This window comes from Pollicipes pollicipes, unplaced genomic scaffold, assembly GCF_011947565.3.
Source record: "Pollicipes pollicipes isolate AB1234 unplaced genomic scaffold, Ppol_2.1 Scaffold_4740;HRSCAF=5597_pilon_pilon_pilon, whole genome shotgun sequence".
Classification (NCBI taxonomy): Eukaryota; Metazoa; Arthropoda; class Thecostraca; order Pollicipedomorpha; family Pollicipedidae; genus Pollicipes; species Pollicipes pollicipes.
Window position 1 is genome coordinate 31,891,341 of NW_023596545.1, and position 23,744 is coordinate 31,915,084.

The 23,744-nt window shown below is 49.3% G+C and overlaps 1 protein-coding gene across 1 annotated transcript in view; it reads right to left on the bottom strand.

Moving 5' to 3' along the window:
• Positions 1–579: 579 nt before the first annotated feature.
• Positions 580–23,744, bottom strand: part of LOC119099272 (dipeptidase 1) — a 31,456-nt gene continuing 8,291 nt past the window's right edge. Inside the window, exons 3-10 of the mRNA XM_037222397.1 lie at positions 16,913–17,045; positions 16,352–16,506; positions 14,230–14,271; positions 10,652–10,846; positions 7,217–7,301; positions 4,189–4,264; positions 3,040–3,178; positions 580–847 (exon numbers count right to left, since the gene is read on the bottom strand). Coding sequence (XP_037078292.1) covers positions 743–847; positions 3,040–3,178; positions 4,189–4,264; positions 7,217–7,301; positions 10,652–10,846; positions 14,230–14,271; positions 16,352–16,506; positions 16,913–17,045 — 930 coding nt within the window. The 3' untranslated portion in view covers positions 580–742. The remainder of the gene's footprint in view (positions 848–3,039; positions 3,179–4,188; positions 4,265–7,216; positions 7,302–10,651; positions 10,847–14,229; positions 14,272–16,351; positions 16,507–16,912; positions 17,046–23,744) is intronic.

A 23,744-nucleotide genomic window follows, 5' to 3' on the forward strand; every position in this document is an offset into this window, starting at 1 on the left:
ACTGACTTGATTTGCTCATACTCACACACATTCAGGCGCTCATGGCTGATGGGCTCGTGTAACTGTCTTGTAGCGGTGTGCTGGTGATTGTGTTTTCGTGATTAAAAATCAGTGTATTTCCATGACAACCATCACTGAATGCCCCACGGGCCACCCAAGTTCTTCATTTCACCATCAGTCTCACACCATCTGGCGCTCAGGGACCCTCCATGAATTACATCACGCACTTTCCGCGCCTTTTCAAACTTTTCCCTTCTGGCTACGCATGTGGTACGCTGGGCGAAAACCCCGTTTCCCTTGATGTGCTGGGATAAACGTAACGTTCCAAAAACTAGCGTCCGTTTGGTCTCAAATTAAACTAGATGTCAAAGAAAAAGGGACATGCTGCTTGTGAGGAGAGCATGCGAAATTTATTCGACGTAATGGTGTCAATAAAAATATTCAATGATTTGCAACCACACCTGAGCGTGAGGTTACGCTATCGAACACCACACCATCCCTGCCATTGTTACAATTTGGTTACGCACAGTCCGCCCCCCCCCCCCCCTCTCCTCCCCACTCCATGTGAAACGTGATTTATAGTCGGCCGCTAAACAAAAAAGCTCTCCAGTAACTGAGGCTTGTTGGATGGTTCCTTCCCAAACCGAAATGACGAATTTCCTATTTCTGATTGGTTACCGCACCATTCCTACACATGGCGTTTGAGCTTCGCTTACGGGATCAACGCGCACGGCATAAAACATTAAAGCCGTATGTCGTAAGTGCAGTTGTTGCTCAGGCGATGCCGGCTCATTGGCTTTAACTCATCCAATGAGACCGCCTCTTCCGACGAGAGGTGATCCCGTACCTGAAACAGTAGGTCAAGGTCACATCTGAGCAGGGGTGTGCACAGGATTAGAGACCGATGCTGCGTCCGTTGCAGCGGAAATTAAGCTGATGGCTCTGTTGGCTGTTCTCATGTCCACAACCACTTCCGGGACCAAAATATAGTATGCCGTAGTTAAAATCCCTTTTTTGTGATTTTATAGAAATTTTTTACAATTTTTTTTTTAAATTTAAAAAAAAAAATATAAAACATTTTATAAAAATCACAATATATTTTATATTGTGATTTTTTAATTTCACGGTGAGTGCGTCAATGTCTTTTGAAGCAAAAGGTCGTGATTGTCACCACAAGCTTGTGGAAAGAGTTGCCGGTTTAAGTATGATGACGAATTGAAATACGGTACCAGCTTCCCCACAGTGCATTGCAGCATCATTTTCAGCTTCATTTTGAATTAACACGATCTTTGCTATAGCCTACGTACGAGGCTCATCCAGAGATATTAAACCACTGCGTTTGTTCGCAAAATCTTCATTTAAATGGACACAGCTGCACGGGCGCATGCCCCAGGTTTGCATAGTTATAAAATTTTGAAACTTATTTAAACTGGGTGTTCTTACAGCTGCACAATTTAATCAAACCTGGTATTTCGTCACCACCGCTGCGCAGATTCATCCAGCCAATACCAATAATGCACGCGCTGAATAAAGCTGCAGTCGCTCACCTAGTTTCAACTCTAAAATACTCAGTGAGCGCGACCCGTTGGTTTTCCTGGCTTCCCCTGATTCCAGCACTCAAGCAATGCGATTTCATTTAAACTGGTGAATTTTCGTCGGGACACTTAGCATAACTGAGTTGATGTGGATTAATTTTCTACCCTGCCATGATACGCTCCCGCCATTATTTGCCCCTGCTAGCCATCTCCGATCTGTTAAAGGCTTAGAAAGGCTGATTATCAATGCTGATACCAAGACATCGAGTGCCAATTCGGGCATCAAAGTCTGCAGGACCCCAATCCAGCGCAGCTAAATAACGCGATCAAGCATCTCGTGTCGTTGGCCCTTGCAACAACATAATAGGCTGTAATCAGATTTATCGAATGGCTATTGGTGACAGTTACTGGCCCTACAGCGAATCGTTTTCCGTAGCTTGCAATGGGTTAAATGCCCTACGAAACCTCAAAAACGCCTTTGTTGGGAAGCTTTTCCACCGGGGGATCTCACGCGATAGTTAGCGTTTATAAACCACGTCGCACGACGACTGTGGCCAAGAAGGAGCTTCTGGCTCTGAGCCTCGTTCCGTTCGGGCCGAACAGAGCACGCCCGGCGCCAGAAAAACGGAGATTTAGCGTGTCGGAGGCACGCCCGACGGAAAGCGAACCGACATTCTCGGAACAGGGTCACATCGAAATGGCCGCCATTAGACGAAGCAAAAAGCTGCAGCAGGAAATGACTGCCATCGACAAGAACGTTAACAGTGACGTCCAAATTAGGGGCCGTGTAAAATGGCCGCTAACCGGAGAACCTCGCAATTGGTTTCCAGGCCTGCATGTGATGCATCTAGCAATGCTCCAGTTGCTTTGAATGGGTGATTTTGGTCCATATATAAAAACACCACTAATATGCGCTAACCAAGAAATACAACACAACCTGCACCTCTGTACCTCCGATATTATTTTTAGCACATTTACGATAAATGTAAGGGGCACTAAATAGTCTTTGCTGATGGTATAAAACTAAGCCCGAAAATGACTATAAATTGATCGCTTTAGGGTTTCTTCAGGGCTCAAGGGCAAGCACAGAAGAACTAGGATTATTTTTGAAATCTCGGCCGTGCAGTCAACACAAGGGCTAATTTAACAGCCTTTAAATATGCATAGAACGCAATAGCATCATTACATATGCACGAGACATAAAAGACAAATGAAATAGCCATAAAATATTGCACAACATCGGAGATTTTTCAGCCACTCCATCAATTCACTTTTCTCCAAGTTTGCTTTCCCTCACAAAACATTCACATTCCAAAAATGTCAACATCGAAATATATTACTTGTTGGCCTTACTTCTATCATATGAACACATGCTTTCAGAGTTGACTCGCAACTTACCCTATTTTGTGTCACGTGGCCAGCCTGTCAGTTAAAACGTTGCCATATTGCCCAAACAAATCTACAAGTGTTCCCAAAGCTGACACTTCTCCTGCCTGATGCGCACCTGTTCAACCCTCCTGAGGACCCTGAGGAAGTTGTGGCCGACCAGCCGCTTGACGTCGTCCTCCGACCAGCCGGGCCGAGAGAGGAGGCGCGCCACCAGGGCCGGGTACGACGAGGGGTCCGACAAACCCTCAGGCACTCTGTAGAGGTCACTGTGGCTTACTGGCTGAACGGCGTAGAGGGGGGGGGGGGGGTGCGGACTGCACTCTGGCACTGCGCGTGGACCAGGAGACCGTCCTGTCAGGGGATGGGGCTGGGGGGGGGGAGGGGCCCAGTCGATCGACAGGCACTGCAGGATTAAGAAGAACACCACCTCACAAAATGGGGGACGGGATAGGACGTGACACTCTGAAACGGTGTGCGTAACGAACAGCTGATTTAATATGGGTTAAAATGATTCAAAATGTAATGTTTTGGAACTATGTGTAGTAGAATTTAGGGTTTGAGCCAGTTCGAAGCTGCCACGTTCAGTAAAAATATTGTACCACTCAACTGATTAAATAGCACCAAGATATTTCTCAAAAGGCATTGAAAAGGGCAGATTTTCTTAGCGAGTTGCGCACCTAAAACAGTTCACAAAAACCAGATCCACATCAGTAAAATCAATTCCTAAAATTGGGAAAACGACTGGGCCTACATTGATCAGCACGACAACCGCCTCTGAACAAGCCTCTTCATGACACGGCGGCAGCGGAACTGAAGCCACGCTCACACCTTGTGAGCTGGCTGCAGAGTCCTCTGCAGGTTCTGCAGTCAATAGTTGTCGTTGACTAGAGGTGTCATATTTATGCCCACAGACCCGGAATTAGCAGGTGAAAACAGCTCAAAAGTGGTATCGCTAATCAGTACCCGATGTCAGCAGCATCGGCAGCAGATTCTGTGCTCGTCGGGTGGTGCCGCCGGCAGGAATACCACTGTTGAGCACTTTTTGCTCGCAGGTTGCGGGTCTGTCGACTTAAAAGTGGCACCTCTTGTCCGCAACAGCCGGCAATCGCAGAATCTGCAGTGGATTCTGCAGCCAGTCTTTAAGGGTGTGAACGACCCTTTAGACATGAAGTCAAACAAGAGTGAGACCTTGAAAAACATCAGCATTCCAGATCATCGAATACGCTGCAACATGTGCGATGCGGAGATGGTCAACTAGACTCACAGGTTGATTCCGTCGTAGCCGGCTCCAAGGCCAACATGGTCTACCCCGGCCATCTTCCTCACCCGCTCAATGTGAGCTGGAACAAACAAGCACCACTCAGCCCACGCTTGTTACCGCAGCAGCGTTGTATACACGCGGTGCCAGAAGCGGCAGGTCATCACGGTAGATTGCGTAATTACGGGGCTCCAAACGAGCAACATTTGCGACGCTGAAAATTGCTTTCTTACTCAGCAGCATCCATGATTTATTCAAATCATTAAGGTTATGTAAAAGTTGACACATTGAAGAGGAATTCTCCATGCATTAGAACTATAATGTAAATGAATTGTAATGTAAATTTTGTCCGTCCCGGTGGCTCAGTTGGTTAGAGCGCCTGCCTTCCGATGCGCCCACCCGTGGCGGGGTGGGTTCGAGTCGCTTTAGGGCGCTCGCCATTTGCCCTTGACAGGTATGGCCTGCGGCCGGTGGCAGCGGTCGCGCTAAAGGTCAGTTGACGTCAGAGGGCAAGACGGACCGTGCCGAGCACTGCGGCACGTAAGCTTTCGCCACCAAATTCTGCCGTTGACATAGAATTGCACGATCGGATGGTAGGGGTCAGGGCTCACACAACAAGCACTGCTTAGCGTGAGCTCTGGTCCCGGAAATCCATCCATTCAAAGGGTTCGGATCAAATCTTTAAAAAAAGAACCAAAACTCCATTATTTCCGTCATGGAAACGATGTAGTCTAAAGCATGTCTTTACAGCTACACTCAACTACACTCTTTACAGCACTCGCCGATTGCTCGGCGAGTGCGAGCGCTAAATTATTAATGGGAAGGAATGTATACAAAAAAAGGAAGTCAGACTGTCATAGGTTTTTTCCCTCCGTAAATGAATACATTACACAATAGCACGTCATAAATAAAGCACAACAACTTGGAAATAGTCTACATTTCCGTCTCACCACTAGCAATTTTTTATTCCATGGTGGTTCTCACTGCGCCGTTTGTGATACGACGTGCAAGGATAGCAAACACATGCCATCCAATAATTAGGTTTGTGCCGCTCCAGTAGCGTCCTCCACATTTACCAGTGCCACAAAAAACGTGAGTTGCCGCTAATTGGTTAAGCAATATTTCCACGGAAACAAAAACTGAGCACGGTATGTCCAAAACATTTGTTTACATGCCACATAGCCTGCTGTGAGTAACCTTCGGATCTTTATCGAAGATATAGTCAACACCATATGCTGAACTGAAATTTTTGACGCGCACCTGTGTACCGATACAAATATCGGAAGAGACTGCAGAAGGAAACACGACACAAATCTTAATGAGACACACGCTTTGAAAATTAATGACAATCGCAATAAGTGTGACACATATCGTACGTAATAGCCCCAGTTAACATTCCTTCTGTGTAGGTTTATGTACACATGAAAAAACGCAGGCAGAAAAAGACAAACTCTACATTACCATGATGCAGATTTCCACAACTGATGGGGATGTAATATGCAGGTAATTGTAGCCTACATTGACCAGCGAGCGAGTCTAAGGATGTTTTCGCAGCGCACCGAGAATGCCATATTCTACACGACGTCACGTATAATCTCTTCCAGATATGCTCGCAGCGACACACATTTTTGCGAGCATCTCCGTGCCTTTTTATGACAATGATTGCGCGTACGCGACGCTGGCATTTACGTGCCTGGATACCACGCGTGTCCCTATCAAAGGAACTGCACATTGCGCTTTTTGTAAAGTAAAACGCACCCTTTCTTCACCTATCGTTGGTCCTGGGCGAGCAAATTGACTTGTTTATAAATGAACTTATTGCTGAAGTTGTATAAATGAGCCTTTTGATGCAGAGCCTTTAAGCGCCCGACCGCGCCATTTCAACGTCGTCACTCCGGTTGTTCAACGTTTCTCTCATATTTTTCCGCTTCTTGTCACTTGCCCCCCCCCCCATCCCCATCTCTACCCCACCTCCCAACGTTGAGATGGCCCCCAGTAGTGGGTTTGTCACCCTCAACGGTAAACTTGGCCCCAACAGTCTATTAGTTTAAGATATAAAAAGTCAAATTGCTCCACCAATCAAAGAAATTGAACAAGCAATCGGGTCTGTCTTTTAGTCTTGGAACAAGGGCTTTGCTGAACTTTTTTTGTTTTCTCCCAAACGGCCATAATTTTATGGTGGAAGAGGGCTCAAAGACCATACTCAGAGAGACGTGAGCCTTAGCGTGTCTTCGCAATTCCTGTGCCTGCGAAGGCACATATTTGTTGCAGCCCTTATATGGTTACATCCTTCTTTGTAACAACAGTCTTATTACCCCACGCTGCGTAAATCACTGGTATGGGCTATGGGTATCGCGCAGGGCAGACGCAAAAAAACATTCGACAGTGGTTCAGGCCCACCCCAGACATGTAAAATAATCTGAATCTCGTTTTAGAAGTGGAGAGCAAAAGTTACTGGGAAGCAGAGGCGAATTTGAAATACATCACTTTCAATAACGTGCATATTGTGCGACTGCATCTGGGAGTCTGGCTGCAGACTTCTGGCATTACCAAGCCACGAAACACTCGCAATTGTCAAGTATTCATTAAAACAGTCCGATTTTCCCAATTTGCAGAATCGACAGGACTCTGAGACTTTAAACCTAGTAGCGTTATTGTGATAATGCGGTTGGAATCTTTAACTTTCTGAATTGTTTGAATATTCTCCGCCCAACTCATCTTATATCGTAGACAGATGTTCACCAACCAATGGAAATGTACGTCCAGCGCATATAGCACTGCAGACCAACACTAACCATCTTACTGGCATGAAATGTGCTTGCTCGCGCCGCCAGTTGAAAAATCGTAAAAGTGAGGATGTTGTGAGGCACAAGCCTTACACGCTAGCAAAATAAACTTCATACGCTAGGACCTTCATGCACTCAGAAGTTTGGAAATGTAAGATGAGAGGTTCCAGCGTATGTGACAGACCTATGTCATTCATGGCTAACTCGGTCCCTTAAAGTCAGAACCATATGCCACCGGCCACGCTTACCTATCACATCATCCAAGGTCGCCGTGTCCCCGCAGGTCAGGAAGCGGTTGTAGAAGCTGATCATGACGATGCCACCTTGAAGAGCCTGGAATCACGTCATGGTACAGTACCATCACTGGTTCTTGAGTGCAAATTACCAATGATGGAGATGGAGGGATGGGTGGGGGGGGGGGGGGGCGGTGAATTGGCAACCAGGACATGGAAAAGCGTGACAGAACTACACTGAACCCGGAAAAAATCCAAGCAGGCCAATTTTTTCGAACAAAAATAAAGAGCGGTACTGAATGATCAACTCTAATAGCCAACTCGTTTTATTGTCTAGCATATTTACTCCAGTGAAAGGATGGGCTTACCAGGGAATAAACGTTCAGGGTTTCGTTTTCTGGACAGCCACTGAACCAACAACTAGAAACTCATTATTTGTGTCTCATTTTTTGAGAGGTTTAATTCCGGAACGTGCCTAGGAATATTTCGCAGAGTATGACGTAATTAAGTATTGATATTTCAAGCGGAACAGATGCAGAGAAACTGAAACATTGTCATTTCTGCACTGTTGATCGAACGACACCACAACTCTATAAAGCCCAACTATAATGACGACACCAATATAAGCTGCGAAGACGTCTGAAAACATCGCAGAATTCGAGCCAGTGGTAGGCAACACTTGGGGATGACGTGGTAGGCAACACTTGGGGATGACGCCCAACGCATGGGCCCCCGATCTCATATTCATTTATGAAAACCACATGCGCGTTTCGAACCCCATCCCAAACATCATCATACCCTCCATCATACCTCAGACACGTTTCAATCCTGGCGCGACATATGTTGTCTGGTGGGTGCCTTTTGCCACGCCCCAGCAGTCAAACCACTGGGCAAAATGTGCAGGTCAAAAGGGGTTTTTGCGCTGCCTGGAAAGGAAGAAGGAATATGTTGGGTTCAGGTTGGACTTAGATTGAGGTGAATGTGACTGCGAAAGTGCTGGGCAAAAGGCGATGAGGCGTGCCGGCAGAATGATGAATTGAGGTCACGGAAAGGCAGGTGGCAGGACTGTTTTTGAAAAAGCGCGAGTTCTTTCGATTCTTAGTTCACGCCCAAAAAAGCAGTGAGATAGGGCAGCAAACCAACGTTACAAGAATAATAGATATTTTAACGGACCGAAGGTCCACGAAAGTTCGCTTAAGCTTTAAGATTTCACCCCAATTATCGTCAGTTTTAGCCGTCCCTGTTAACCTTTACGTATGGAACGTCTCAACAAGCTCAATTCGAACCCACCGAAGGCGTGAGATTTTATATTTATTGGTCTCGTGAGTTTGTAGCTTTTTGGCAATAGGCTGAGTGTTTTTTAGTTTTATGCCACTAAAACCGGGAACAAATGAGTGGTTTGAACATGAGCATACTTCAATGTGTTTTACGCACCGAAGGTGTGTGGAAGTTGCAGGACTCACGTGATTATCAGCAGCACCGCTTTCAACAGCAACATTTCATCCAAGCAGTTTAGAACAGAAATTGATCAAGTGTGGTGATCTCTAACCATTTTTAGGGGGTCAAAAGCCAGTCATATTTCACCGCATTCGGATTTCACTTGCCGATCCAGGGCTCCAACATGTCTGCTCACTTGTCAACAGACGTGACTCCTTTACGCATCAGCAGGGTGATGTGTAAGATTGAACCGCTTTTGAAAGCAGCTGAGATGCCGTTACATAACAGGGTGGCCTTTGAGCGAGAACACGGGCCCTCTGCAGCTAAAACGGCCACGAGAACCCAGAGGTCCATACGGACATGAAGAGCTCTGAGCGGGTCACGCGGACTCAGCAGGCTTCAAAGCGCTTTGAACGGACCATGGAACGCTGCGGAGCCAGAGGCTTATCACAGCGGCAGAGGGCTTTTCAGTTGCCAGAGTGAATCCTCAGCAGTGAACGAGTCGGTGACCAGCTAAAAGGCTCCTGAGTGGTCAGTGTGGCATGGAGCAGACACCAGAACCCTGAGTGATTAATATTAGCCCTAGACTCTCAGTGTTCTTGAGCGGTCGGAGGGACCCACGAGCAGCCATAAAACTTTCGGGTGGTAGGAGGACCCCTCGGTGACGCAAAAACGAATGCCAAAAGGGTCTTGAAGATACAGTTATATACACTGGCGACCAAATGCGTCGCTGAGCGACCGTTGGTCACCAGCAATCAAACGAGTACTCCCACGGCTAGAGGATTTATCAACGGTTTCCATCCGCCACCAAGGGAGCTTAGGCGGGCAGTTAAGTCCCCAAGAGGTCAGAGCGGACCTCACCTACCAGAGACTCCCCATAGCCAGAGTTTCCCTAAGCGGTCAGAGCGGACCTCACCTACCAGAGACTCCTCATAACCAGAGTGTCCCTAAGCGGTCAGAGCGGACCTCACCTACCAGAGACTCCTCATAATCAGACTGTCCCTAAGCGGTCAGAGCGGACCTCACCTACCAGACTCCTCATAGCCAGAGTGCTCCTAAGCGGTCAGAGCGGAACTCACCTACCAGAGACTCCTCATAACCAGTGTCCCTAAGCGGTCAGAGCGGAGCTCACCTACTAGAGACTCCTCATAGCCAGGGCGCCTCTAAGCGTTCAGAGCGGACCTCACCTACCAGAGACTCCTCATAGTCAGAGCGCCCCTCAGCGGTCAGAGCGGACCTCATCCACTAGAGACTCCTCAAAGCCAGAGTGCCCCTCAGCAGCCAGAAGGGCCCTAATCAGCTTAAACGGCCCGTGGGCGGCCAGCAGAGCCTGGGGCTCACAGAGAGCCGGGAGATCGGTCTGGCCCCTGAACGGCCCGTGGGCGACCGGCGGAGCCCGGGGTGCACATAGAGCTGGGAGATCCGTCTGGCCCTTGGACGGTTGTTGGCATTGGGGCTTTACGGCGCCCTCAGCTGCTGAGGCCTTATAGCGTCGCCAGTCTCCCATCCTGGCAAGAAGGGTGAGTACCGCATAGAACCGATCCCCGCATCTTTGTTTTCCAATACTTAGCGATATAATATTTACCAACAGTTATATCCACTACTCATTTAGCCTTCCTTTACACCACTACAACAAACAACCTGCCTCCGCCTGTGTTATTTTTGGGGAGGTTTTCCTGTTTTATTTCTGGTAAGACAGCAAAGCAGCACGCCCCGTTTTCTCCGCATGCGCTAATCAAAACCACGTTTTAATACATTATCACTCTGTTTTGCATCTCCTGGATACACCTTGGATTTCCTGTTTCAAAATGTCAGCCTTAATAATGCTGTGTTTGAAATTCAGATTTCATAAAAGGGGAGCAAGCACCCTTTGGTTTCATGACATTCTGAAATCCCAGCAGGGGCGGGGGAGACGGAATCTACCACCCTTTTCCTGGAGTAGGATTAACTAGCTCAGCTGCCGCTCTGTCCATCAGCGACAGGCAGCTGTTCGCCGCCCGTCAGCGTGCTCACCAGCTGTTGCAGGATGAAGTCAGGTACGTTGCGGGAGATGTTGCAGAGCGCGTGCGCCGCCGAGTGCGAGAACATAAGAGGCGCGCGCGACACGGCCAGAGCGTCGCGCACCGTCTGCGTGCTGGCATGGCTCAGGTCCACCAGCATGCCCAGCCGGTTCATCTCGCGTACCACTCTCTGCAACATGGGGGACAGCTTCAACAACATGAGTGTAACCACCGAAAGAAGCGGACGCGTCCCTTTTGCTCCCTTAAATTTTGTGCACAGAAAGCATGTTTTCACAATGTATTATTCAATATATCATCTCAAAATCTGATTGTTCCCCTTATTCCCAATTCTTTTAAATCCCTGTAGCTTTGATTTGTTTCCTTTAATCTTAGAGACGTGGTTTGGCACAAATCATGTCTTCAGCCCAGTGCCAGTTTAGCAAACGCCGCAAAAGCAATGCGTAATTTGCAGCGCAGCTCTCAAACGCCAAGGATGCCATTGTGGCATGTGTGCTTTTTACAGTTGCTTTATACACGAACAAGGCTTACAATTTCTGAATATTTTTACGGTAAGTCGCGCTCGTGAAATGTTCTCTGGTGTCCTCTGATGCGCTGATTCTGAATATTGCCTCAAATTTTGCAGTTCTCTAAAGAATTTGACCGCCACTGACGGCCTTATTTTTTCAATTTGAGCTTGCTTTTTTAATGTAACGGCGACTAAGGCATATACAGACTAGGCCGACGAAATAAATGAACATTTCTTTTCGGAAACAAAGATTCATTGCAGTGATGTGAGAGACAAGCTGAGTGTTTTACTCCTTTTCATTGCCTCGTGAGGTCATTCTAAAGATAGCCATTATCGCAATTCCAGAGCGTACGGTATGCGTCGCTCCTATAGCTGTCCTGTGCGGTGAATGGCTATCATCGGCACAACTTCTTCACCAGTGAAAGAGGTCATTTGGAGCCATATGCAAACAGACTAGGAACGATTTTCTTCAGATATCGGCGATAAGCATTTCTTTCAGAAACAAGGGGATTGTTGCAAAAAGCAACGAAAGATAATACCGAAGGACATCGCAAAGAAAGAAAACGAAAATTTCATGAAGCTGTTTGCTTTCCGATCCTGATTCAGCACGTCCATTTTTGTTGTTTCTGCTTTCATTGTTTGTAGTCACTTTGTGTAACATCAGTGTCTTCTATATGGGGCGTGTTTGCGTGAAAATTAAGCGCATTGGATGCCCCCTCTTCGGTCGCAATCTTCGCCATGGAAGGCACGTCGTTTTATAACGAGATGAGACTGCCTCCCATATCAACCTGTAGCCAACCATCAAAATAGCTTCCAATGCGCCATCAGGTTGTGCGAAAAGACATGCAGTTGAGGCTAGAGGAGTGGAAAGGACGAAACGTCAGCGAAAAGCATGTCTCCACAAAATGCTGCATCAGCAAGATGGATAACGAGGTGATCTAGATTTGGGTAGGCCCATCAATCCTCATAAACGGGAATAGACCGCGCGAAAAGCGCAATCACTCAGTTACGGAACACTAGATAACAGATGAGGAGACATCCTAAACAGTGCATCGCCGTTGTCAGTTGCCCAACCGGCACCGCTGCCGCCAGCTTAGAACTAGAGCTAATGGCGACAGCTCCTTGACCGGCACAGCCACCGCCAGCTGCTCGATCAGAACCGCTGCCTCCAGCTCCTCAACCGGCACAGCCGTCACCAGCTTGCAACTAGCGCTGCCGCTGACAGTTCATTCACTGGCATAGCCGTCTTGTTTTTTCGGGTGTGTTATTTTTTGTTGTTTTGGTTTGTTTCACACACAGTCTTGTCTTTTTGTGGGATGACTGCAGTGCGCCGAGAAATAATGTATGGAGACAAGCTTTTCGTCAATAAGCTGTCCTTCCATCTCCTGTACACTCAACTTGATTCATAGCTCTTCCCCCAGCTTGATTACACGATGGAAACGGTCCGGAACTGTCACATGGCATTAGGTCAAACTGGGAGTGACCCAGTTTGTTCATCTTGTTTCCATACCATGTGCTATCCATGGCGAAAATTGCGGCCGAAGACAGGGTGCTTAATGCACTTAATTTCCACGCAATAACACGCCAACGTGGGCATACGGTTGTTATCTGAAGCGAAAGTAAGCCATGAGAGCAGAGAACTTGTGACATGACAAAGCAGATCAGAAGGCCACCAGGTCATAAAGTTACCCATCTTTCTTTTATGTTTTATTCTCGGCACGGTCTCTTGTCTCGTAAAAATCCCGTGAAACTAATTGAGATGCCAATTGCCGTAAACCGTGTATTGTGTCTCACCTGTCTGGATGTTATTCCAGTTGAACTCCTTCACGACGAACTCCGGGCAAGAAGCTGCACCAATGACAACTAGTCCAATTTGATTGGTCCTAAGTTGCCTTTACACGCAAAAAATATATAAATTGTAAACCTTAGATATCCAGTGAAGATTAAACTTCTGGAACTTAAAATTTGAGGCAATATTTGGAATAAACATGTAAGAACGGATAAGATCAGACTAAAAGCGCGCGCTTTTTTGATGATATGTTCACAAATGCTCAGCTTAATAAGTCTATCCAGTGTTACGAGACTTGCATACAGTGGCTCTGGGGGGCCGCTCATAGACCTCGCACATCCTCTGAAGCTGGCTGACTCTCAGCGAAATGCGGCCATCGTACGGCGAACTGATACATCAGCACAACCACATTAAACTGAGGTGAAATTTGGTGCACAAGTAAAACAAATGTACGCATCATGCACCGTTCTACGCGCGGCGAGCTATCCAATTTCAGTTTCAAAACCGCGTCGCTCGTCACACGCGGATCCAACTTCAGGAAGCGGTCCAAGTAACGAAGTTACACCACCTGCTAACTCATATCGGCGATGGCAGCCGGACCCAGCCGGCAGAAGGGGGAGGGAGCGCGAGTCAGACTCCCGGGCCAAGCTACAGATATGGGGCGCCAGGGGCAAAACTTAGCGTGACCTATGAACGCTGGTGGTATGGGGCATATAGGCGAGGCGCACCAAAGGTAAAGTCATGGTAAGTGGCGTTGGCTTCGGTTCTATCCCTTCCGTCCACCCCTCTCCTCTCCCTTACCCTCATCCTCTCCCTCTCCCTCCCCCTTCTCCTCCTCTTCCTCCCCCTCTCCCTCTTCCTCCACTCCCCTTTCCCTTCCCCTCTCCCCCTCTCCCTCTTCCCCTGTTTCTCTCCAACTCTTTCAAGTCAGACAGGACACTGCTTATGCGACGTATGGATGATGGGCTTATATCATAGATAGCTCAGCTTGGATGTAGGCTATACCCAAAAGGGCAAAATTCAGGCGCAAGATCAGAAAATGATCACCCCCCGTGGCTAAATATACAAGTCATTTCGCAATCTGCAGTATAGACACGCACACACACACACGCACATACACGCACGCACACACGCACATATTCCCCCGGCATCGTTCATCAGCCCCGTCCGTTTCGGGCAGCGTTCTTGCGGCCGGCAATAGACAGGTCTCCGCCAGCTGTTTTATGAATGATGAAGTTCGCGTCTTCGGGGAGGAGGGAGAAAAGGGATCAATGGCGCCAGCGTCCCGTGGGCTGTTTGCATCATCCGCTGAGAAGACCTTGCCGCCGACGGCGGAGAAGAAAAGGTTCTCTCCAAATGAAGACGGAGGATGGATTAGTGTGATAGAGGGTCAGCTTGAGGGTATGATCTGACGGGCAGGAAGAAGCGGAGAGGCTTGATACGCCGACAATGACGCGGTGCAGGGAATTCGGCCGCGGCATTGTCGGTCCAGCTGTCGCAGAGCTAGCAGCCTTTAGGCGTGCATAGAGAGGAAGAGAAGAAGGGAGAGAGGGGGGAGAGAGAGGCAGGGGGAAAGAGAAAGAGAGAGAGAAAAAAGCGAGAGAGAGAGAGAGAGAGAGGAGAGAGAGAGAGAGAGAGAGAGAGAGAGAGAGAGAGATAGAGAGAGAGAGAGAGGAGAGAGAGAGAGAGAGAGAGAGAGAGAGAGAGAGAGAGAGAGAAAGAGGGAGAAAAAGAGGAAGACAAAGAGAGGGAGAGAGAGATAAAAGGAAAGAGAGAGACGCACAGAGAGAGAGAGAGAGAGAGAGAGAGGGGGAGAGAGAGAAAGAGAGAGGGAGAGAGAGACATACAGACAGACAGACAGACAGGCAGAGATAAAAATGAAGAGGATAGGAGAGAACGCTGCAGAGGTATAAAGACGAAGAGATTTAAAAGCACTTGACGATAAAAACAAGGGCAACTTTCTTCTTATCTCTTCTCACCTCGCCCATCTCAGTAAGTCCTCTTTGCGCCAGCAAAGGAACCTCCGAATACTCTGACCTGTAACAGCAGGAGCTTAATCAATGCCTCACTTTCAGCGCCAGGTAGCTCTTTGCCGGATGATCGGCGTGAAAATCCGCATTGTGCATAAAAACTATGATATTCCCTCTGATCAATTAGCGCTCGTCCACATTGGGGTTGAAAAGAAATAATAACAAAAATTTTCCCTGGTGGTACTCGTTTACGAGATAACCTAAGAGAGACGCTAGATGCTCTGGAATCATGCAGCCCCTTGCACACGTGCATCTAAACCAGTCACATTTGCATAACCCATTCGGCCAGTGTAACTTCTCTCATTCCTGTCCCTCAGAACGGTGCAACACTCCTGCAACACTCAGCCCCGAGCGTGGGAGCCGCGGCGCCCACCCGCACAGCTCCTTGCTAAGAGCACCTCCGGTGAGATGCCGTGCCCGCGGGCGGTGCCGGAGAATGGGGGCCGGGCCGTGTCGGAGAATGAGGGCCGGACCGGGTGGGCGTCGGCCTTTTGCCGATAATTAATAGTTCTCTGTTCGGGTGGTGCGGCGTTGGGAAGAAAGCCATCACGCGGCTGCCGCCGCGAGAAGGGCAGGTTAAAGGTCAGACAGGAATGCAAAGCAGTTTGCTGCCGTGGGGCGGTGAATCAGCCAGGACGGAGGCACTGTTTGCCTCGACGTCTGGAATTGAGTGGTGCGCATGTCTATGCACGCACACGCGTTTGCATTGGAAGCATCAACGTTCTATAAGGAACCGAAAGAACGCATTGGCTGACCAATTTAGCATAAAAAAGAAAAAAAGCTGCGTGCACTCATTACTGTACTATAAAAAGATTAGCATCCATGCAAAAAGGCGTTCGCTTCTGTCCCAAGCCACGAAGTCGTGCAAATGGGCCAGGCTGAGGGACAGAAGAATTGAAAAGTTAAAGGGTCTCTCTAGAAAATTAATATTAATACTGACCATCACGCGGTCAGTGATTCTTGGAAAGAAACGACGCAGAAACCTTGTCTCCTTGCCACCATCTTAACAGAGGATCTCTACCAACGGTCTTGCTATATGCCTGCTAGCAGCCGGTGACGCTGGCGCATAGCAAGCTACACACTTCATACCAGCCGGCTTTAGGTCGGGCTGGGATCGGCTGACATAGGCCGGCACGGCTTGCATCGACGCCCACGCAAGGAAGTTACCAGGACACGCGAATAACCTTACCAGGGGATACGCACACGGGGAGCAGGCCATTCATGCCGGCTTTCACTGCCCTGCGCCATGCCGGCGGGTCAGGAGCGGCATATTCAGCACCAATTTTCTTCAACTTTCAACTTGCATGTGCCAATTAGTCGGAGGCCTGCTGCCGAGCAGGCATGCATGATGAGAGCAGCGGTGCCCACTGACCAGGGCGTGCTGCAGGTGTGAGTCAGCGTCAGGTAGCGCGCGCCGAGCGCGTGCAGGCTCCTGAGCACGGACAGACTGCTGCCGATGGCGTGTCCTCCCTCCACGCCGAGCAGACTGGCCAGCCGCCCTCCCGCGTGGATAGCCACGATGTCTGGCGGGGGAGGGGGGGGGGGGGGGGGGCGTCACTGCACTGGCCTCTCCTCACCGCGTACACCGCACCGCCCCGGTCGCCAGCGTTGGAGACGCCGGTCAAGTGTTGCAACGACTCCTCCCCAATGTTGATCTCATTTATTTACATTATTTCGTGGGTAATGAAATGTCGTTTTCAGCTCCAACCGAAAAGGATTCATTGCCCAGTCCGGGCTTTCACCCCAGCATCGATCGAGGCTAGTAAATCTGATTCACAATAAAATGCTTTTTAACTTTGGCAACGGATAAGCTCACAGTACACTGGATACGAACCGAACACAGCGCAGTGACGGCCTTCGAGTCCCACCCTCTCTCATAATCATGTCCTATGCGCGACGCCCGTGCGGCGATGGCTGGGCATCCCTTACCGTCCGCAGTCCTCGCGAAGGCCGTGTGGGTCGGATACTTGGCCACCAGCCTCTTGACCGTGTCCATCTGCTCCAGCGCTATTTGCACAGCGTCCAGGTACTGGGCCCCGCATGGAACGTATGCACTCCAGAACTGCGGCAGGCACACGCGTGCTGAGGGTCACGCGGTTCTGGTGCTTTGGTGCGGGCACGCGCTGCGCCACGCAGGATTCAGATACCGTGCAGGGAGAGCGCGATGTGGTACACGAGGTTCCGCTACTGTGGCGATAGGAGGGGCTGCTATGTTGCACACGGTGTTTAGGCACTGTGGTGGGAAACATGCGCTGTGGTACACAGGGTTCCGGTACTGCGGCGGGAGGAGGAGCCTGTTATGCGATGCACGGTGTTTAGGCACTGCGGTGGGAAGCATGCGCTGTGGTACACAGGGCTCTGTTACTGTGACAAGGAGGAATGCGCCATGCTACACGGTGCTCTGGTACTGCCGCGCGGGCATGCGCTGTGATGCATGAGGTTCGTAAACTGAGTTATTTATACACCGCACACACACTTTAGCGGTGTGCCAGAGAAATCTGCACCAAATCAGGGCGGGTTCTGGCCTACAGGGCCTGTAATACTCTTTAGGGGTGGGATTTGTCCTGAGCTATTGAACACCGTCGAGTGTCCAAATGCTGGGCCATACGCACCACAAGAACCCAAGAGATAAGACAGTTCGTCATGGAGATCATTTTCAGCTGCCACGCACATGCGCTCAAAAGGCACCAGACGTCATCACAGCACACCGGACTTAGTTAACTTGCTTTGAAGGAAAATGTCATGGGTGATAGGGCAATAGCTAGTGCATCAAATAGGGCGATAAAAAAGTTAAAATATAGCGTCGAGACAAGTCCCCACGCTGTAAGCATTATTAAATGGAAAACGCAGTGCAGTGATACGGGCTGGTGTTGGAATATGTGACCAGCCACAGGTCCTCCCATGGGCATAGCTAGGAGACATACTGCGTACTGAAAATGTCTTGAGACTCGCACGATGGGAAAGTGCGGTTCAAAAGCATTTGAAAACGATCATTAAAAGAAACGTATGGTGACGAGCGTTCAGCACGCAAATGCCCTGGGCATCCCCATGGTGACGCCACGTTAGGATTGCCAAATCCAGCACCGACTAGGTTCCGATCCCCCAACCACCCCGGCCCCCTGGCCTTAGCAGCGTGTGCTGTCCCAGTTTCAAAGGTAGCGCCCCAAGTGTTGACGGACAAAGTTCGGCGACGCACGAAGGCTTCCAGGCGCAGCACGCGCTGTTGACTGTGGCGCGCCCGCAGTTTTGAGATTCGCTCTATAATAACAGGTCGATTTGGAGAACACTGGAGCGTGGTCCGACCGCTTTGAGTCGTCAGCTGAATCAGCTTCTTCGTAAATTTCATGAGCTGAGTTGTAGGCCGATCATTTCTAACAATGTTGCGTCAGTGAGTCATATGGCTGAAATAGAAATGATAGCATTAGGAAATACAGCATGCCCTAGGCAAATTAGCATATCATTTCAGAGCATCGAAATGAACAGTACGCAGGACTGGTTACAATTTTCTTGGCAATATCAGCGCGAAGGTTGCTATTGTAATTTCTAAGCGGGAAATACAATGTTGTTGATCCTGAACTTAAGTTTCCCAAATTTGGACTAGGAGCCAGAGAATGCGGGTTATATATATATATATATATATATATATATATATATATATATATATATATATATATATCCTCTCTCTCTCTCTCTCTCTCTCTCTCTCTCTCTCTCTCTCTTCTCTCTCTCTCTCTCTCTATCTCTCTCTCTCTCTCTCTCTCTCTCTCTCTATCTCTCTCTCTCTCTCTCTCTCTCTCTCCTCTCTCTCTCTCTCTCCTCTCCTCCTCTCTTCTCTCCTCTACCTCTATCATCTATCTATCTTATCTATTAATATAATATATATATATATATATATATAATATATTTATGAGTGTGTGTGTGTGTGTGTGTGTGTGTGGGTGTGTGTGTGTGTGTGTGTGTGTTGTATGTGTGTGTGTTTGTGTGGGTGTGTGTTTGTGTGTGTGTGTGTGTGCGTGTGTGTGTGGTGTGTGTTGTGCGTGTGTGGGGGGGGTGGTGGCGTGTGTGGGTGTCAGAACCGAATCAGATCTTTGATTTTGCAGGTTGCGAAAGTCCTGAGTCAAATGGATTCCATTCAAGCAATGCGCCTAAACTGAGTTGAACAAGCTATGAGTCGTGAGCTGAATCGGATCCCGAAGCTCGTGAGCCGATTTGAAATTTTGAGCCGAGCACAAGCCTGCTTCCTGGTGACCTCAGGCGTGACAAAAGGACAGCCAGCGCCCCACACCCACGCTCCCGATCTGTCAACCAGGGCTTGAACTGGCCTGGTGACCATCTGTCAGTGGCGGGGCGGGGTTTATTGGAGCCAGCGTTCCGTTCGGATGGGAGTGACCAAATCAAAATCTGATCGTGTTTTGCTGAGTAAGTGGCAAGCAGATTTTTTGCTTCTGTGAGAACACAGCAATCCAATTTACGGTCAGGATTTTTTCAGAAGTCCTAAAATGTCTCAAATATTGAGAAGTATAGGAAATGGATAGCTTGGCAACGGGCACAGAAGCTGACTCTGAGTTGCGGTGGACAGACTGACTTTAATATCCGGCGGTGAGTCTGACCACGAGATCCGGCCGAAAGCCTGACCCTAAGTTCAAATGAGCAGGCTAACCATGAGGGACCCTGAGGTCGAGCGGAGAGCGTGACCATAACGTGCGCCCGGGTGGGGGTTGAATTAACCCCCCCCCCCCCCCCAAAGGTTTTCCGGAATGGTTTCCGAACGGCGCGGCGTAGTCACGCCAAATTTTGCATAGCTCTAGACAATTAAATGGTGGATCGTTTGATGCCACGAATTTAAATGTACATTGTGATGTCGCTGACCTATGGCGGCTCAAAGTTGGGCGGTCTTTTCAGCGAAGTCAGTTTCTAGGGAGTTGCTCAATCCGATGCAACAACGAAGTGCTAGGCGAAGCCGTACACCTCTGAGATACTTTTTTAGGTAACACAATAATTAAATGAACAAATTATATTGACGTTAAGTCATGTTTAAAGGTCAGAGTAAGGTAAAAACCAGCCTGTTTTATTACTTTATGGCTTGGCGTATGGGGTAGGTTTTGGTGCTCATTTCGAATTTGCTGATGACAGAAACCGCATTATATATCTTCCATGAGTTTCTTAGGGGTCAGAAAAGATCATCAACCTAAAATGACCTAGGTCAATATTTTGTTTTTAGGAACGTACTGCCTGGTGTAATATTTGCCGTTTATTCAGATGCCAAACTCAAAGCAGTCATGTATGATTTCGGTCATCATGACCTTCAAAAGGTCAAACAATGTCGCTGACTTTAACTGAGCATGCGACCTTTTCTTAAAACAGTTATCTAGATTCTGGAGGACTTTGGAGACTGACCTGAGATTTGACCTCGTCTGACGTTATTTAACTCAACGGTCATGACCTAGAAGCCTCAGACTTAGACCAACGGGATTTCACATACAGGCCAACATGCCCTGTGGATTTGGTGTCTCTAGCTTCCTTAATTGTTGTGATCTTCAGGGGGTCCAAATGACCCACCGAGCGAAGGGTATCCAACCGGCCACCCGGGCACGTGATAAGGGCCGACGGAGAGCCTGACCATAAGGTCCGGCGTAGAGCTTGACATGAGGTCCGACGGAGAGCCCGACCATAAGGTCCGGCGGTGAGCCTGACCATAAGATCCGGCGGAGAGCCTGACCATAAGATCCGGCGGATGAGCCTGACCATAAGATAAGGAGCCTGACTATAGGGTCCGGCGGAGAGCCTGACCATAAGATCCGGCGGTGGGCCTGACCATAAGATAAGAAGCCTGACTATAAGGTCCGGCGGAGAGCCTGGCCATAAGGTCCAGCGTTGAGCCTGACCATAAGATCCGGCGGTGATCCGGCGGAGAGCCTGAGCATAAGATCCGGCGGTGAGCCTGACCATAAGATAAGGAGCCTGACTATAGGGTCCGGCGGAGAGCCTGGCCATAAGGTCCAGCGTTGAGCCTGACCATGAGATCCGGTGGAGAGCCTGACCATAAGGCCCGGCGGGGCGGTCGGCCCTTGCTGCCCGGTGTTCACGACTGCACCGGGCGACGGCCGATCCCTCGCCAGACTCCAGGTCATGTGTAGGTTATGACACAAAGGAAGGGATGTCGGAGGAAAGCGAACGTATTCGCACCTGGGGTCCTGGTGCGGTGTCTTGTGGTTCACCACTGAATAGTGCGTGATAAACTCACGTTATAGTATTCCGGCGTACGTGGACGTCATCCCTGGCGATATGTCTTACCGGAAGAGGATGCACTGATTGGTCAAGGGGGTGCCAACGGGGTCGTGACTACGCCATCCCCTGATGGAGGAAAAGCTGGACGGATCTCCCTTTTCCTCCAGACACAGTTTCGCGTTATTTACACTTGGCCTTCCAAAGATTTGCTATTGCAGCCGCCATTGCGAGAAGCAATCCAGAAGCACGTCTCCGGACCTATTGCCACACAAACTACCTGACAAAGTTTTCTCTCGCATCAAACGGCCATCTCGAGGCGCCCGAAGCGCCAGCTGCTGGCAAACTCGAGCCCTACGAACGAACGGCAGGCGGCCAAACGACAGAATGAGCGTGTCTCCCCGCCTCGCGGACACGACGCAAAAACATGGCCGTAAATGGCCGGAGCGGCAGAAATCCGTTCGGCGTCGGCTTGCCTGGTTTCGCTCTGATATTTCGTAAACACTCGTGCTGAAATGCGTCTGCGACGTCGAGCCCGTTCGCTGGATGGTCCGTAAACAGGACAAAGACGTGTTCGTTCCGGGGGTGGCGTGGCAGCGCTGTCAGAGTGAGTCTGAGCAAAGTGCTGTGTATTCATCAGCATGCATAAGTTATGGGGGACGACACCGCGCACTGCCAAAATAGAAACAACAGGCTGACCGTATGGGGAAGCGCATATTGTACACGGGCTTTGTGTCAGTACAACGGGCTGACAAGAACGAGACGCACACAGCAAGAGCAAGAGCAAGAAACGGCCTTATTCTTTTTGGAGTGTGAGCTGAAAAGTAATACACTTATTTGCTCGCTGACGGGAGAGCGGCAAAGACCGCAGATACCAGAGTATTTCCCACGTATGCGTTCCGCAGGGCATTGCAGCAGTCGGGCCCGACGCTCCCTACGGAGTCATCCGTCTCGACTGCGCTCCATTGTTGGCGATGGTCGATCAGATAGTTTCCAAGTCGATTTGGGCCGCCGTCGGATTTTAAGCGTCGCGCATGGCCGCCCAACGTTCCCCGCTGCAGGGGGGGGGGGGGGGGGGCGGCGGTGTTGCCCATGCCCTTCAAGATCGGCGGGTGTTTTCCATGTCGGCGACCGGGCCGAGATGAGTGATCGGCGCGCAGGGAGTCGGGCAGGACGCAGCCGACCGTCAGGCCGCATCCATCACCGTCGGGGTCCGGCGTCGACGCACAGCCACGGCTCAGCCGGCGCCGGCGCCGGCGCCGGAGGCCGCGGCCGCGCCCGTGCGCATGGTTCGGTCCTGCCGTCCTCCCGTTCAGCCGGTGTCCGAGGGTGGGGTTTGACGCGAACGTCAGCCAGCGTCAGCGCATTCCAGTCCAAGGCATCGGGAATGCTTCACCGGTCGGAGTGGAGGCTCACGGAAGATCCTAACCATGCTGCCGGCCAATGCAGCTTTATGGAGGGCCTGACACCATATTATGCTGGAGCATAACACTATCGGCTGCTCACTTATATTCATTTTTCGGAGATCGCCGTGCAAATCCATTCCATGTTATTTGACGTGTAGGTGCTTCATCCATGCGAAAAGGCTGGGTATGCCGCGGAAGGCAGTGGATTGTGTGGCTGTTCTGCGAGGTTCCACGACATTGGTGCTACCACAAAAACTGCTATCGACGGGAGTGCTACGACACTCCTTCTAGTGCAAAGACTTATACACGACATAAAAGCCCCGTGAAAAGCTTACACTCCATATGTTCATGGAGTGTAAGTTCCACTCCACCCGTCATTACTTCTACCGCAAAAACTTATGTCGTCGTTTTTCATGCACATTACTTCCACTGCAACAATTTATCCGCGATATTCGTGCTACATGACATAACTTATGCTTCAAAAATGTATGCCTATCATTACTTATACTGCAAAGACTTATACGGGACATCAGCGATCAATGACAAAACTTAGGCTTCAAGGGCTCATGCCAGTCATTACCTCTACTGTAAAAACTGGTGCAGCGATTGTTTATATACTATATCACTCTGCACAGACTTCTGCGCGACATTTGTGCTGCTCGACAAAATGTATGCTACTTAAATATGTAACTGTCATTATTCTAGCCACGAAAGCTGGTACAGTGTGTAAGTATACGCAACACTGCCTTTAACTTTGATATTTCCCATGGACTGGAGTGTCACATAAGTAATTGCGGTAGAAGCAATGTCGTTTGTCAGTGAACACTAAAACAGGGGTATAGTTTTGCATACAGCCGGGTCTCCATCGCCCCTTCATCTGTGATAGGAAGGTGTGTCATATTCGGGATAAACGCCGTATTTTATGCATTTTAGGGCACGTTTAGCCGCATTTTCCCCTGTTTAGCTCTCAATCTTGTTCTGCAACGATACGATGGTGCACCATGCGTTTTTCAATAGAAAAAATGTGGCGTAGAACTATTGTCATCGTGGACTGTAGATCGCACTATTTACCGAAGCAATAATGTATTGACACCGCAGAGTAGGCACTTGCAGTTTGATTTCAACCAGCC